Source organism: Diplotaxodon limnothrissa, linkage group LG18, assembly GCF_057381915.1.
Source record: "Diplotaxodon limnothrissa isolate DT_005_m linkage group LG18, D_limnothrissa_male_GT1.1, whole genome shotgun sequence".
Taxonomy (NCBI): domain Eukaryota; kingdom Metazoa; phylum Chordata; class Actinopteri; order Cichliformes; family Cichlidae; genus Diplotaxodon; species Diplotaxodon limnothrissa.
The window spans coordinates 22,656,141-22,673,555 of record NC_140613.1 but is presented as its reverse complement, the minus strand read 5'-3'; the positions used below and the strand labels follow the sequence as shown (position 1 = coordinate 22,673,555).

General features: G+C 41.7%; 1 protein-coding gene across 2 annotated transcripts in view; it reads right to left on the bottom strand.

Annotated features, from left to right (window-relative positions):
• Positions 1 to 1,758: 1,758 nt before the first annotated feature.
• LOC146613600 (ephrin type-A receptor 3-like) overlaps positions 1,759 to 17,415 on the bottom strand; it is a 76,333-nt gene continuing 60,676 nt past the window's right edge. Inside the window, exons 11-19 of one of the 2 annotated variants that reach the window (XM_085378163.1) lie at positions 16,780 to 16,847; positions 16,257 to 16,382; positions 15,931 to 16,116; positions 8,195 to 8,256; positions 5,396 to 5,605; positions 3,838 to 3,987; positions 3,453 to 3,646; positions 2,444 to 2,584; positions 1,759 to 2,264 (exon numbers count right to left, since the gene is read on the bottom strand). In XM_085378163.1, coding sequence (XP_085234289.1) covers positions 2,165 to 2,264; positions 2,444 to 2,584; positions 3,453 to 3,646; positions 3,838 to 3,987; positions 5,396 to 5,605; positions 8,195 to 8,256; positions 15,931 to 16,116; positions 16,257 to 16,382; positions 16,780 to 16,847 — 1,237 coding nt within the window. In that variant the 3' untranslated portion in view covers positions 1,759 to 2,164. The remainder of the gene's footprint in view (positions 2,265 to 2,443; positions 2,585 to 3,452; positions 3,647 to 3,837; positions 3,988 to 5,395; positions 5,606 to 8,194; positions 8,257 to 15,930; positions 16,117 to 16,256; positions 16,383 to 16,779; positions 16,848 to 17,415) is intronic. The other variant, XM_085378164.1, reaches the window with a different exon arrangement.

Sequence of the window (17,415 nt, the reverse complement as noted above, 5' to 3'; positions counted from 1 at the left end):
GTTCAATCTGTGATATCAGATCCAAGTTTAAATGGAGGATTTTTCGTGTTAGACTTTTCGTCCTTCCCTCTCCTGAACAAGCATCTTTTTAAAATTGTGTTGTATGCAGTCCAAGGTCAAAAAAGTGCATGTAACGACTCTTTAAGGTGGATATGCAAATGAAGCCAGTGTATCAATAAAGAAAGTCCATTCTACTCATCCTAACGCTATAGTAGAAACTGCAGTCACTCTCACATGTCAATAAAAGCTGAAGCTTTGCACCATGCTACATTCCTTTGTTCAGACCAACGTATCACCTTCACCTCTGTATGACCCACCCCTGAACGAGAACTTCAGAAATCTCTTTTTCACAATAAAAGTACATCATAGTCATCATCATTGTTATCATTACAAACATTCTAACATTGGAAATCAACACTGTACATATTTTACACTATGATACAATCATATATTCTGTACTTTATGCCACTGTTGGTCCTATGGAGTACCACAAATATTAAAACTGGGTGCAGAAATACACTAAAAGCGGGTTCAGTGCCATTATTACAGTGTACACAAAGAGGGTCCCTTCATATATTACTGTATAATTATTGTGATAGTTATTGTGATAAGCTGCAGTTTCCTTCTAATACAGAAAAAAATGCTTCTTTAGGTTATGGGTATTTCTTTTTAAATAAGGGTGTTCAAAATGACAGATACCAGGGAAGTGATAGAATACAACACGCACAAATCATCTTTCTTTTTTTTAAAGTCAAATTTACCCTCTTGTGGTGGCACCGCTGAAAGTCAACACTGCTTCTATTTCATTTTGCTGAAAAAGGGTCCAATGCTTCTTTTCATCAAGCAGACTATTTGGAAAACACAAACCACTGTAATTATTCTAACTGGCCTTGTGTAACCATCCAGCCACGGGAACTGATGAAAGAAAACCATAGAGTTGGAATGGTGGGTCGTTATTTAGATGAACATTTCAAAGTTACTGTACATGGCACAACACTGGAAAAACAAGTCATACGTCCTTAACAGTGTCAAGTCTGTCACGACATCTGTCCTGACATCTGTCTGCATCAACTTTGCTCTTCACAAAACACTATAAACCTCTTAACATACCTGAAATACTGGAAGGCAAACTTCTGGGCTGAAGTGTTTGCAACAACACCATACTATAACACCTGTGATAGACTGCTGTTTGGAAAAGACGACGGAAGAGTAACATTTTCTCTGTGCTAACTGCACCGTAGCTGTTTCTGCTGTATTCTCTGCTGTTAGTTAGGTTGTACTGTAAATGCAAGAGTACTTGCAAACATGCACTGGGTATAGTTTTTATGGAAGTGTGTCTGGGAGCAGTCACTAAGGAAGCCCTGGTCTTGGTCCAATACACTATTTAAAAACGAATCATAGTTCCATCCTATGTGAGCTAGCAAATCTATATCCCTCTCTATCCCTAAAGGTCCAGTTTTTCAGTTCCCCTCTCCCCAAACCCAAACATTCATTTCATTCAAAATCTTGGCTCATTCACTGGCTTTCTGTGTACAGAGAGCAATGCAAGGGGCCACACGCGTACTAAGTAATTACGTCTGTTAAGGTTGAGCCTATAAACCTCACCAACAATACAAACTTTAGGTCCATCTCTATGGTTGTGAGACACACAGCCCATATAAACATATATCTACACATGTACATACCATCTGACCCTTTTTAAACTCTTCAAGGTGAAAACTCAAAGCCAACAAAATGACAGAAAAAACAACTGTACACCTAACAGACAGTGATATTATATTCTAATTTGTTTTTTTGTCATTTCTTTTGTTTAAAGTCTTTTCCCCTCCTGTTTTGTTGAGTTGACACGGTGTGAAATGATCAGGGATGCTTCAGGTGCAGCCTTGCAGTTGGAAATGTGTCTCTTTGATGCTCCATAATGGTGACCGTATTGCTGGGACTCTGAGAGCTAAAGCCAGAAGTGCCCACCAAGGATGGTACAAATGGGGAAACTGCGAGAAGGTGAAGGAGGCAAACGTCCATGTCGTCTCCATCTTAATGTGTCTCAAAATCCAAGAAGGCCCAAGCACAGAGCTTACATCACAACTCTGTTGCTGTGGGGAAACTCTTAACAGGGGCATCCAGTTTGACTTTGTCTCCTCGTGTTTCTCTAATGTTGAAAGTGTTATACTTGGACGTGCGTCCCCTGGGTCTGCAGGCTCTGCACACTGGACAAAATCTTCTTCTGGTGGCCAGCCAGGGACACTCCCATCTTAGCCAGTTCACTAGATGGAAAACACAAAAAATACAGGCAAAGTATTACGAAGCTATTTTGTTACGAAGAAAATGCATCTGTTTTACATTTAAAATACCAAGTTTCATGTCCAATTCACTGTCTTCACATTCAAATGACACCAAAGTAGATTGTGTTATTACTCATGCTGAAAATCCTGTAAGTCTGCACCTGACACTGATGTAAAGGATAGAGTCCAAGCTGACATATCCAGCACTGGAAAAGTTCTCCTTGTAGTGGCCCATCTTGATAGCATCTAACCACTCATCCACTGTATTAACACTGAACTCTGGCGTGGACGGGTCCTCCCTGCTGGGATTTTAAAAAAAACACAAATACAAATTCAATGAAGCTTTGGCCGGTTTATGGCTAGAAAAACAGTTTGTTGTCACTGCCGAAGTCAATAATTTGTGCGTAAAAATAAAAACTATTCGCATCAGTCTTGGTTCTGCCGACAGAATCATTATAATTCTGCAATGACCGCAGCACGACAGCCTCAAATCCCCGCTGAAAAGAAAAACATAAACTTTAAACCCAACCATTAGCGGGTAAGTATGATTAATGCTGCCCTCACCCCAGAGCAAGCTTGTGTGGTATTACTTATAAAACCCTTGACTTGTTTGCTTGCTTTTTTTTCTTATAAATTGTTAGAAATGATCTATTTGTCATTGCACACTCAAAGGTAACACAATCTTTTTTGCTAAAAGAACTTACAATATTCACTTACATAGTGCAGTATATGCTTTTGTGTAAGCCCGTGTAAGTCTTTTCGTCTTGTTACATAGTTCTCTGAGTCTGCTGTGTTCTGCATTTGTTTTTTTCTGTTGAGTATGTCGGAGTGGAAAGGGATTGGAACGTCTGCATGCTGTTTTCATTCTGAGGGTTAGCTAAATGCCTGAAGTTACAAAATGCAAATGCACAAATAATTATATTCAGTGGATGAGTGCAATATAACTGGGGATTAGGGGCATCTACACTGAATGTGAAACAAGCACGCGAGTCTGTATCAATACATTTCCATTTCATAAATACGGCTTTGTTTATAAAAGATAATAATGTTCTTTCATGTCACCTCATTTACTGCTTTGCACTTTGTACCTCTACTCTACAATTTAATCCAGGCGTGCCAAGATTTATCAGTGAAATTTGCAGTCATAATTCACATCTTTCTCTCACTGACCATGCTGAGCTGTTTGCCAGCTCTCTGAGACTGGCTGGGTTTCTGATGAGCTTGTCCAGGATTGTGACAATCTGTGCAAACTTTGGCCTGTCGCTTCGCCCCTTCTCCCAGCAATCCAGCATGAGCTGGTGCAACACCACAGGACAATCCATAGGAGCAGGAAGACGGTAGCCTTCGTCTATTGCTTTGATCACCTGCAGGGAGAGAGGTATCGAGTTCTGTGATCAGTACTATACAGGAAAAATGTAAAATGTGCAAACTTGTTGTTATAGATAGGAATTTTACTGAAGACTGAAAAAGTAGCTCTTTATCGCTGGCAGCACTGTGTAAGTGCACTAATTTGATTAACATCGAACCTGAGACCGTGTGTTTATGTGTGACTCACATCCTGGTTGGACATCTCCCAGTAGGGTCTCTCTCCATATGAAATCACCTCCCACATGACAATGCCGTAACTCCACACATCACTTGCTGAGGTAAACTTCCTGTAGGCTATTGCCTCTGGAGCTGTCCATCTGATGGGGATCTTCCCTCCCTGTAAATGGTCCCAGAGGCAGTCAGCATTTATTCACATACTGAATATCAGCCGCTCTGGGCCCACTGCATCGTGCTGCCAATAATAGAGTGAATACTTCAAGGCTGTTGTATTAGCGCTGTAATAAATCAAGATACGGCAGAGTACTGTAGAGGAGAGAAAACAAATTATAAAATGGTTGCTGCAAAGAAGCCTGGTGCAGTGCTGTTTTTAGGAACAGAGCACGAGAGGTTATACACTAAGCAGCGCTCTGCTTTAATATGACAACAGGGGTTAATGTTTGCTCCAGTGTTTGTTCTTATACTTGTCTTTCTTCTGTTATCTTTTTTTCCCTGCACCACTGCCCCTGCCTTTGTCGTCAATCCTCAGATCAAAAGGATTCATATAGCCCACTGTATACACACAATAGGCAGCAAGAGCTCTCGCTCTCTTTCACTCTGACACACACACACACAGACACATTGTACCCCTATAGGCTCCGTTCAGCTTTTTAACATGCGGCAGCTGCCTCTGCACCACCTAGCATCCCCCATCTCTGCTCGGTCAAAGTCAAATAAAAGGCAAAGCTTCCAAGTCACTCTGCACTGTACTTTTGTTTCCTCCACCTCTGTACACACCTACCGCACCCCTTTATCTCCCCCCTCCTAACTACGCTTACTCCATCCTTCTGCCACCTTCCCCCCTTTCTCTCGCTCTCTGTTCTCTTCCTGAATCATCTTCGTTTTCGGGCTCTACAACCCCCACCTACTCCCCCCTGCACCCCTCAGTGCCTGCAGCTCTCCATCTACGTCTCCTGACATCAGTAGGAGTTTGTGTGTGATTTCAATAGAGCAGTCAGCGGCTGATACACTCCTCCCAGGGCAATGCTAATGCCATATTAAAAATAACATCCAACCCTTCCTATGAATATGAATAATGTCATCTCCTTGTGGACATTTTAGATGAGTTACTACGCAGTGGTTTAACTTACTGACATTTAAGTTTCTCCATTCTCTCCGAGCTCAGTGAGAGGATGCTCTCGTTGCCAAAGACTGCTGTGATTTGACTTGACAGCATGGGTTTATGGTATTGGCTGTGAAAGCCTTTGTAGAACAATGTTCAAAACACACTTGCCCAATGCAGTATAGTGTGAAACCGTACATTCAAGACATTGTCTTTTTTCTTACTTATTAAAGCTTGAGCTTGCATCCTTGAAGAAAAGGGCCAGTGAGGTCACTGCTGAGAATACTGGGAATGTGGAGAGGCAGAGTGCCCACTTTGCATCTAAGACTGTATTCCGGTTGCACACCGTGCAGTAAAACTAATTTGAACTTCCTGAAAGTGGAAATCTCAATAGTGACGAGTGCATGAAAGCTTTCCGTCTACAGTGTTTTGCCTTAGCTGGCTCCACTGTGAGAGTGTGTCTTACCCTTGTAGTGTAGGCGGCCTCTGGGTCGTCCTCCAGAACTCGGCTCAGGCCAAAGTCGGACACCTTACACACCAGGTTGCTGTTCACCAGGATGTTTCGAGCTGCCAGGTCTCTGTGCACGTAGCTCATGTCTGACAGGTACTTCATACCTGAAGCGATACCACGGAGCATGCCGACGAGTTGGATCACCGTGAACTGGCCGTCATGTTTCTGGAAGGAAGACCAAAGAGAAAGGTTGATTGAATTGTGCCCAGTTCTAGTATTTCTGTCCTGGGACTCCACTAGAGAATCTTTACACGAGTCGCAGTTCAGCGTATCTTTATTCATCCTTGGTTTTCTTTTACTGGCCATTTATGCAACCATCAGTTTATCCACTGTTTTAGCTCTTAATGCCTTTAAAAGCCCACTTTCTTCTGATTGGTAGGCTTTGCTGAAACATTTGTTTTGGGGCAGCAGAAAACTGGTAGATCCATAATACTTGGATAATATTCCCAAAAGTAAAATTTAACACAATTTGTCAAACTTTGACAAATGGCAACTTTTTAATATCCATCCCTTCATGTTTAAATAATACACCGTATTCATAATACAAGCAATGTGTTCAGTAAATTCCATTGCTTACCTGCTCATTGTAAATCATGACAGCCCCACACAGGCTTAAATGTCAACTGAAGTGGAAAACGTCTGCCGTCAGATTATATGAGTAAAATGTTATTCTGTGGTCACCAAATGACCAGTAAGTCCCAGGATTTGAGCTTCCGCAGTGTCAGCAATACACACTTAGCAAATGTCCTGGTGTAAGGCTGTGAATCTCTTTTAGATCCAGCTAACCCCACAGTTTAACCTCCCTTTGGAGCATGGCAAGCAAAAGATGGATGTCGCCTTCCAGGGATCAATGGAGGATCACATAGAAATCCAACTTGCAGAGGATTGGACCTGACAGAGGAGACAAAAGTTTCCTCTCAAACGCTGACCGCGTGCCCATGCAGAGCTCACTGGATTTCAGATTTGAGCTGTCTTTGGCAGAGAGTGGAGGCCGTGGATCGATGATGGTCCAGCTCACCTTCCTGTGCCAATTATTTCTGCCCTGGGCCAATGGTCCCCGTTAAAAAACCATTCATGTTATCAGTCACCCTCTCTCCTTTATATCAACTCTCCTTCCTCTGTCTCTTTGTTCTCTCCATCCATCTTTGTCTCTCCTCAAGACTGTGTCTCAGAGAGGGAGAAACTCTGTAATACTTTGACTCAGTCTCGATCTCTCCATCCATCTTCCTTCATCTTTCTGCATCTGTGCCTCCCCTACACCCTCTTCCTCTATCGTTTCTTTTCTCTCTCTCTCTCACTCCCTCCCTCGGCAGCTGTGGACTAAGTTAATTAGCTGGTGGTTTTGTGAGATGCTGATTGATTGGACTGTCTAACAAACCTACAGACTTCCTCTATCAATCTGCCCACCACGTTGCATTGCCAGTAAAGAGGAGGAAGAGTGGAGAGGACAGGGAAAGAGAGATGAGACAAATGCAGGCCAGAGAGGCTGACAATGAGATGAATGAAAGAGATGAGAGAAGCAAGAAGCGGGAATATTAGGCTAATTTGGGCATGTTATTTTATAATAATATATATTTTTTGTTACCTCAAAAAACAGAACAAAAAAATTAGGAACTTAATGGACCGTAAACTATAACCAACTATAAAGATGACTCCATGTTTATACTGCTCCCTGTGGACACGTTTAGGACCCTCGCTACAGTACATGCTCTCACACAAAACGTGTGGCTGTGTGTGGCAGTCACACTGTGCCTGAGCCATTTTTTTTTTTGCTTTTACTGTGTTTTGCTTCAGTTTGCTACCAGGATTGGTGTCTATTAAGCAATGGGTCTATCATCACAGCCTTAATGGCTCTGAGCACTGCAGTGAATTTACTGCCTGACAAACGACACTGAATCTAAATCTGTTCAGCTCGGTGTATGGAAACCGTGATTCAGCTAATTTACTACACAATCTTTACTACTTCTACTATATTTCTATTTTGTGCTTGTAGATATCACAATTTTAACATTTTCATAATGCTATCTTTGCCGTCTGAGTAGTTCATTAAAGTATTCAGTCGATTAAATAAAAATATTCACATAGAAATCTGTTACTTAAAGTTAAAACAGAAGCCACCGCTACAGTTTCATTGTTGTTTTTAATATATATCCTGACAGAGCAAAATGCACAAAAAGCAATATACTTTCTTTGTTTTATTGCCTACCAGTCAGCATTCGGATGCAGTTTTCCCCCCTGGAATATGGACTCTAAGTGCATTTCATTGACCGATTATCAAAAACTGTGTGAGGAAAACATTACCCATCTAAATGTTTCTGTTTGCTTTGCTTTTCCCCCCCAAATTGTTTGTGTTCGTGCTCATAACATGACTACAAACCCTTCTTAAATTCTCTATATATTGTAACCATGACGACAGTGATATTATCCTCCTTTAACTGTACCATTAAGTGAAAATGTGTCTTTTTTATTAAAAAAAATGTCAGGTGTTTCCCACCTTTTACCCGATAATAAAGAACATAATAATTTTAGATTCTGTACAACAAAAGCCTTTATAGATATTTTGTTGAAAACTACTTAAAATAATTCCACCAAAGTGTTGGTGGAATGAATTCTTCAGCTTTAAGAGATGAACAACAACTTAAAATTTCAATGTCTCTTCAGCTGGGACATCATTTTCTTTGTGGCATCTGTAAAGACTCGTGGCCCTGACCTTGGAAGAAAAGATGTATTCCTTCCAGCTGAGCCGTGACTCACCTTGAGGAAAGTGTCCAGAGATCCATTTTCCATGAACTCCGTTATGATCATCACTGGCTTACCTACAGAGGAACATTACAAGACAGCTGTTAGTAAGGCTGAGTTACAAGGAAGAAATACACAAACTATAAAGAGCCGAGGACAGAGAGGAGGCAGAGTCCACAGCTGTGACCAGCCGTTCCCTCCGTCTCCGTCTCTCTCTAGGGGATAGCATGGCATGTCGTCATCAGTCACACTGACAGCTTCTAATCAGCCCTCTCCATAAACGCCAGGAGATAATTAGAATAGACCAATCCACCAGAATATGTGTGTGTGTGTGTGTGTGTGAGTGAGTTTAAGGGGGCCTCCTGAGATCTCATGAATACTAATCAGCCTCAAGGGAAGGGGGTTGTGTTGTTGGATCGCTGTGCACCTGCACCTGCATGAGTGTGTATGTGTGATGAAGGCGTGGGTTGACTGACAGGCCCTGTGCACTATGGTCCCCTGCATGGCATCTGGTGCGGCTTACAAATGATTAACAAAGTACCTGCAATCACATACACACCCATGCACGCACACACGAATACCAAAAACTGCAGTTGTCCGTGCTTTAAGGGGGTTCTCCCTTGGTACCACCCCCTACAGCCGAGCTTTGCCAATCACAAACAAACATACAATGTGCAGTTACAAATGACTGTGCGTATGTGTATGTAGGTGGGTGTGTGAGTAGCTTGTAAATATGATGAATAGGTCACGTTTCCCAAATCAGGCCTCAGAGATGTTGGGAAAAAAACCTAAGGGAAAGATAAATGAGGGAAAAAGTATTTTAAAAAGAGTCTTTCTTGCTTGTATGCATCGAAGTACTTAGCTCAAGTAAGCTCAAGAAAGACAAAAACCATTGGATCAGAGAAGATGGGGAATGATGGAAGGGTGGGGTCTGAAAGCAATGAGGAGACAGGAGGAAAAAGGAGGAAAGGAAAGTATGGATGAGCGAGAGAAGAGAACGATAAAGAAGAAGAAAGGGAAAGCAGGGGAGAAGAGACGAGAGGAGAGGCGGAGGGATGGTGGGAGGATGGGTCAAAAGCATGTCGTGAAAAGGCAGGAACAACACCACCGAGGCCTACAGTAAGATTGTAGGTAAAGACAGCAATACATCACCTTAAATGAATTCAGTATCTCACCACAGCAAACACACACACACACAAACAGAGTCGGCCGGTCTCTGGTGGTGGTGTCTTCTTTGACAGTAACATTAGTCTCAGGGATAAAAGTGAAAGAGAATTGGATTTTCTTCTGCTGGGGGTGAGGACTGCTGGTCACATTTATCTCCACACGGGGCCTGTGTTGTGTGTGGCCTGTCGCTGTGCTTGTGTGTGTGCGTGGGTGTGTGTGTGAGAGAGAGAGACAGAGAAAAGGAGAACTGAACTCAGGGGTGAGACAACTCAATGATGACTGTTTGATTTCAGCTCAGATCATAGGTGGAGAACGTATGCGTGCGTCTGCGCATGTAAACGCAGCACTGGCAATAATCTGATCCTGAATGATGACTGAAAGAAGCGCTGACTCTTCATACCGTTTTGTTTACCTGCACGAGATGTGTTTGTTTCAGTTTTTGCGAATACTTAATTGCACTTTGTGGACTCCATAAACGTGAATGCATGTATGTAATTCTGCGACAAGCATCTGTGCATATGGTATTCTACAAAGCAGACAGCCATGAAATGGAAAAGAGCTGTAAAAAACTAACCCTAAAAACCAATTATGTGTTTGAGTGTGTGTGTGTTACATGGGTGTCAGCAGCATGTATGTATGCTACAAGTGAAGACTGCCCTCAGGTTTGCAGTGTTGGAAGCGGTCAAGAGTGAAGCACAATGAAACACATTCATCCTTTTGTCTCTGCCTTGTGGGCCGTGTTAGTCTGGCATGTACTCACACACACACACACACACACACACACACACACACACACACACACACACACACACTGCTATCACTAGCCATCATCTGTACACCTGCCATACAGAATTACCCCTCCAACTCTAAAAGATAACAGAGGTTACCAATGAAACGGCCACACACACACACACACACACACACACACACACACACACACACACACGCACTCATGTTATATATTAGCTCATTTCATCTATTTTTTGTCAGGTGCTCATGCAAACACACACGTGCACACATACACACACTCAACGGTACAATGAATCCCTTTTACTTCTTGCAGCAACTTCATCACATGCCATTCACACTTCACTTCAGCTCGTCATGGAGCTCTCTCAGCCAAATCTTCGCAGGCGCTCCTCAATTTCCTCCTGAAAGCACATAATTAACTAATCACATTCATATTCATTCGAATTTATTGCCTTTCATTGGCTTCAGAATTAACACATCCGTTTGCAGAGCCGAAAGTGCCTCCCACTGTATGCACGTACGTGTATGTGTATTTTAGTGCAGACTGCAGATTGGGTCTTGATGTTTTGTGTGCTTTAGTGTGTTATGAAATGGATCAGAAAGGAGTTTGCTCTTATTTTACATCACTTTATTAAGTGAAAGAAGAAAGTGTTGTCTCTTCTCTCTCTGGGATAAAGGTGGGATCATTTAGGCGTTGCACACATGTGCGTGTGTGTGTAGATGCGTGTGTTTGTGTGAATCTGTGAATTGCCGTGTATATATGAAAGTGATAGAGACAACATATATACACTCTATCTGGCAAATTACATTATGAGAGGCTGTTTCTGTGCGTGTTGGTGCGAGCGTAAACGAAAGTGATAGACTCTGTGTGTGCGCCAGTGGGCCGCATTACCGCATTATTGAATGAGGCGGCCCAAGGTACAAACGAGAAAATGAAATAACTGCTGTATTGATTAATGTTAAGGGTCTGAACTAAATTATACAATGCTTTTAACACAGGACAGATCTCTGTTCTGGGAAGAGCCACGCGAGGTTGTGGGGGAGCGGAGCAACAGAAAGACAGAAACTCAATAACCTTATCTCCTCTCTTCACCTCTCCTCCTCCCTCTTTGCTTTCTCATCTCCTCTCATTTCCTCACGTTTGTCTCCTCTCCATCTCTCCTCTCCTCTATCTGCTCCCTCCTTTCCTCAAATCTCTTTGCACATCTTCCCCCATCACCCTCATTTATTCCCAAGCCCCATCCTCTTTCATTTCCTCCCTCTTGTATCCTCTCTCATCCATCCATGCCCCCTGCTTCCCCACATCCCGTTGTCACCTTTTCTCTTCGGTCCCCCTCCCGCTTCCCCGTGTCGTTGTCTGTGCAGTCCAATCTACAAAGCTACATGCATATTCAGAATACTTTCAAAGAGTCTGACAGGAAATATTGAAACACCTATTGTTCAGCGCACAAAGGTACACAGTTAAAACTAATCACTAGTTTCTTCAAACAGAAGACGAGAGGAAAATGTGGTTTTGCAGGGTTTAACAGCACCTTTGTAGAGCAGCCTTTTTAATGTTTGTGCGTGTGCGTGCGTGCGTGTGTGTGTGTCAGATGAGAAGGACTTCGGTAATTGAGGGTTTTCCAAATGGGCCAATTGTTGCAGCGATTGTAAAACGCATAGAGGATGGATGGATAAAATGAGGGACGGTGGAGATAAAAAGGAGATAAGGAGATGGAGAGGGGCAGGGAGGAGGGGATGATGGGATGGGGGTAGATTGCTGCACTTTTCTGATGTGCAGTGAGACAGACAGAAAAAAAGAGCATTTTTTCCCCTTCCTTTTCTGCATGTGGCCCTCTAATTAGCATGACAATAGCAGCAATCAGGTGATAGACAGCAGAGCAGGTTATTAGTGTGACACATAGGAGCGGATGAAGGCTTATGAGGTTTTAAGCAGTGAACACAGACACACATACACTCACACTGATAGTCAGAATATTGTGCCAGAACTGTGCCAGATTTGTTACTACTACCACAACTTTGGTTGAATCAGCCACACTTTTACTAAAGATACTTATAGTACTTTTACTATTGGCACATCACAGCCATTTAGATAATTAGTACAACAAAGGCTCCTATTGTACTTCATGTAACAACAAGATCAAGAGCCCCAATGCCGCCAACAGTTAACATTACTCCTGTCTGCACTGTTGAAACAAGTAATCCATTATCCAATTAAAGATCAAAAGAAAATTATGCTGCAGTTATTAAGATAATTTAGTGACTTCTCAAGAAAAATATTACATCATAGCAAAATAGTGTTTGAATTCCGGACTACTTGCAAAAATATGATTTTAGCCTTGAAAATGGAAATACTTATTATCAGGAGTTCTGCTGCAGTGCATTCTGTCATTTGTATAAGAAAGTATTGTGCAGTACAACACGACTCCCTTCAAGTTTGAGCTTCTCCGTAATTACACCTACCTACCTACTCCTACTCAAACCAATACTCCGCCTTCTACTTGTAAGTCTGCTACTGTTTACACCAACACCTGAGTCTAGATCAGCTGGAGTCAGCCTGTCTGATTAGACTGAGGGTGGTGTAAAAGGACCAGCTGGGGCTGCAGAAAAGGGCCTGAAGGAATTATTGACCCCTCTCAACTCTCACCCCCTCGCCCGCACATGCACACCTGGGGCTGTGACCTGTGAAATTACTGCTTTGCTCGTGAGATTTGTTTCTGAGGGGCTCTATCAGCTTCTCAATGTGCCGTGAAGACAGGTGAGAAGGCAGACACAAAGTAATACGTGTAGAAGAAGGCGAGCGCTCATTAAATACACTTGCTAAAAGCACGCCAAAGCGCACAAACGTATTTTTACATTCAAAGAACATTACGAAGTAATGAGTACTTGATTATGTTAAAGCAAATCACTTGTCAAGTCGTTGCTCAGCTCTTTAACCGTCTCCTGTGTCAACCCCGCTGATGTCCTCTGACCCAAAACGTCAAGGATTTGGCAGTAATTCTTCAATTAATTCTGTTTTTTTTAAAACAGAATAGTGGCAGTTACTGGAAAAAAAGAGTGCTATAATTACACGTTTACATGTTACATGTCTCTCATGTCTGAAAGATCAAGAGAGATAGACACAGACAGAGCGAGAGAGAGACAAAGAGAGTGACAGCACAAGAAGAAATTAATAAGAAATGCAGTGAAGTCTCATTTGTAATATGCATGCTGTTGAATATTCATGGAGCCAAATACACATCCAATTAACTTTATGAATTATTAATAATTGCAATAAAAGGTCGTGTATATGCACTTGCTCTTTGTTGGCCTGAGTTGCACTGAACAGCTTGGTGTGATGGACTGAAAATCTTTGTTTGTGTCACTAAGCAGGAAGAGGAGGGAGTCAGATTAGGGGAAAAGCCGAGGCTTATTTTGGTGCCTGTATCTTTATAAATATGACGATTCTCTCTCTTATTTGCTTGTCTATAGACCGCCCTCAAATATCTGTCAGATCAGAAGAAGCTTTCAGATTGAACCTATACTGTGCTGTAATGCAGGCGAGCTAATTGTTAGGGTTGACACATTTTCAGTATTTGTAACTGGGCATCTTAACCATTATAACGTGACTGTTATGCAGTGCTGCACAGCCAAGAGAAATATTTCTGTAAATAGCTCTTAATTTGTAAATTAACAGTTAATTAAATATGTAATAATCCATAAAGTTAATTAAACATGAGTAATTCATGTTACTTTGTCGTGTAATTAAAAATCATTTATTTTAAAAACTTTATGTTGTACTATATGTTAAGTAGCAATCAAATTCTGATGACATCAGCACACATAAAATGATATTCTTTAGTCATTATTATCATTTTGTTGTAAAAAAGTGTTTTATTCCCATAGGAGGGTCAATAGGCCACAAGCAAGCAGCATCCGAGAGAGATGGACAATGTGATGAGAATAGTGAGATGGGTGTCAGTCATCATTGATCTTCATTTATATAATGATGCTTGGGCTCTTAAAATCACATTTTAACACAGTGGTAACCTAAGTGTCATTTCTCATCCCACAGGGTCATGTTTGTGAATGGGCCTATTTTGTAAGTGAAAGAAACAAGCAGGGAATAAGCTGTACAATTATTTTTAACTTTAGCGATCCAAATACTGTTTATAGATGCATTACACTGTATTTATTAACAATTTCCAAGGTGCTTTAAACATTAGTTGCAGTTTTACAATAATATCTGATTCATTATAGATGATTTACAAACTAATTATTAACTAATTTGATTACGATGAATAAGAATTAGTTCATTGTTTGTTAACATCCAGATATTAACTGAAGCTGAATCAGCTATAAATGTGCAATTGTTGAGAAATGAAAAATCTTCTTAACTTTAATGCCTCCAGCCACTAACAAGCGTGTATGATACTTATTGTAAAATAGTTTTGCAGAAATCGAAAAGTTGAAATTATGATGGGACCACTGACGCAAACAAAATATTGTAGATTACTCAGGCTACAGTCTCAAAGAGCTAGAGACAAGGAAAAATGTACATTTCCCAACTGTTTGGCAAGTAGTTTCTGGAAAATCGGCGGCTAAAGCCCAGTTACACAGGTCTAGAGATTGATCTGTCAGTCCAGTGCAGCTCCATATACCAACCAGTGCAACCAGTTACCCACAGTGACCGCCAGCAACCTACTGTAACCACTTCCAACAGTTAGAGAATATGTATTTTTCCCTAGCAACCTGTGGTTGCCAGGGGGTCGCTGATTGATCGCAATGCCTGCATGACTGGGCTGCGCAACAGATTTCATAGTGAAAGCTAGAAACCTCCAGTAACTACTTACCAACTAGTTAGGGAATATGCATTTTTCCCAAGCCTGTGGTTTCCAGGAATTTAACCTGTAAGCCTGAGCGATTGAAACCATAGTACAAAAAAACAGAAAAGATCCTTTTTTTTCTAAAATTAAAAATTGTGACATAAAATCAATAAAATTAATAATTATCTGTTGGCTGTCTGCTCATAGTCACATGTATATTTGACATTTTCCTTTATGGATTTTGGTTGTGAACCTGTCATAAGGGCAGACATATCCAGACATAGCAAGAATCAGGATTTCCTTCGAATTGCTTTGATGAATCCTTGCACTTCTTTCAATCTTTGGGCTCAAAGGCATTATGTCGATAGAGATAGTCAGCTGGAGGTGTCCGTGTAGTATTTTCACATTTATCTGGGTAAACGTAGCAGTTACGTTGTCAGACATGGAGTGAGAATGACAAAGAGAGTGAGAGAAAGAGAGTGCTAGAGGGTGAGGAGATGAGACTGGGATTAAGTGAATGAGACAGACAGCGAGAATGGAATAGAGCGAACCAGGGGAGCCACTGAAAGAGAGGGATGGACACTGACTGAGAGAGAAAGCAGCAGCGCGAGATAGAGGTCTGAGACAAGAGCCGAATAGATTTCGAGAAAGATGGAGTGAATGATCGAGAGAGCGTGGCTCAGTGATAACCAATCAACTGTTGTACCAGCACTGCCTTATCTAACACGAACACACGCACTCATTCTAATTTGCCTAAAAACAATCCTGTGAAGTAAACAAATGGTCATTTAAGAGGAGGATGGTTACATCACATGCACACTGCTATGCGTCACCGCTGTGTTACCATGGTAATGGAGCTTTTATCTGATCCAGGGTCAGCTTCGATTTACATCACTGACAGCTCTGCTAAGTCTCAAACAGGTGTGCGACACACAGAGATCGACACAAGAGAAGGGAGAGGGGAGCGAAGGACTCCTTAAAAACATCGTCGTAGTGTAAAGGCTTCGTCACACTGTTGCCTTCACTTACATCTCGTGACGACGCCCTCCAACCTGATGATGTTCGCGTGGTCAAACTGTCCCATAATGGAGGCCTCAGACAGGAAGTCCCGCCTCTGTTTGTCAGAGTATCCTGCTTTCAAACTCTTGATGGCAACGTAGATCTCTCTTTTCCCCTGCATACGCAGCCGGCCACTGCACACCTCGCCAAACTCTCCTACACGTGTGCACAGACACATACATTGAGTTTAACATGGTCTTTTATTGACTCCTTTTAATCCTTAAAATTAAGAAATCATTTAATCCCTTTTTCCTTTATTAAAGTAGTCTACTGCTGGGTTTGTTATGCCAACTCACCAGCTCCGATGACTCTCTCTATGCGAATATTGGAAGCATCTATCTCTTTGGCAAAGTCTCTGACAGCCTGGTTGGGGTCTTCATAGGTGTGAGGATGGATGTAAGTCCTGCTGCCTGGAAGCTTGACTGCACAAGTGGAAAAGCGAGGAAATGGGCACAGAATTTAATTTGCTTACAGCTTAAAAACATGCACTGTAAGAAAATCCGGCCATGTTGGAGATATGGTCTGGAATATTAAAGTTAAAGTTCTCATTGTACATTTCATTTACAAACAAAGCCCGACTGCATTACATGCATGTGAAAAAATAAGGGGTTAATTCTGAGGACGTTGTCACATTAGTGCTTGCCTTTGTTCATTTACTGAAAAATATTCCACCATCTGTTTGTTGTTTACAGCCATAAATACACGCAGTGATATGATTCATAACATGTGGGTGGCAAGTCTGGTTTTAAGACAAATGACATGCAGATAATATTTATCTAATATAATATTATCTGGATCTGCACATGCTCGTGTCTTTACCTCGCCCATGTTGGAACTGCATCTTTTCTTCATCGGGGTCTTGCTTGGCTTTGATATATCCACAGTGCCTGAAAAAGAGATAATTTTTATTCTAATGCTGTACAATAAGCAGCTCTAAGCTCACAGTAGTGACTATTCTTCCACCACAGTAACGCCACCATCTTCTACACCAGGGGTGTCAAACTCAAATACACAGTGGGCCAAAATTCAAAACTGGAACAAGGTCGCGGGCTAACATTAATATTTACTGAAAAAAAAAATCTTCCTCCAGATTTAAGAATGAATCTCTTCTTATGGACTCAAACAGGTTTTGCTGAAAAACTGAATATGGAACAAGCAAAGCTTAATACTAAACAATATATATATATTAGCTGTATAATACCAGTAGGCCAGCTCTAATAATAATTTAGTATTGGCTTCGCGGACCAAATGTAATTAGGGCCAAATTTGGCCCGCGGGCCAGAGTTTGACACCTATGTTCTACACCAACGAAGGGCATGCACACTCACTGGCCACTTTGTTAGGTACACCTGTTCAGCTTCTTGTTAATGCAAATATGCAATAAGATAATCACATGGCAGCAACTCAGTGCATCTTTGGAACATCATGATGACCTGGGGTACTTTAAATGTAGCA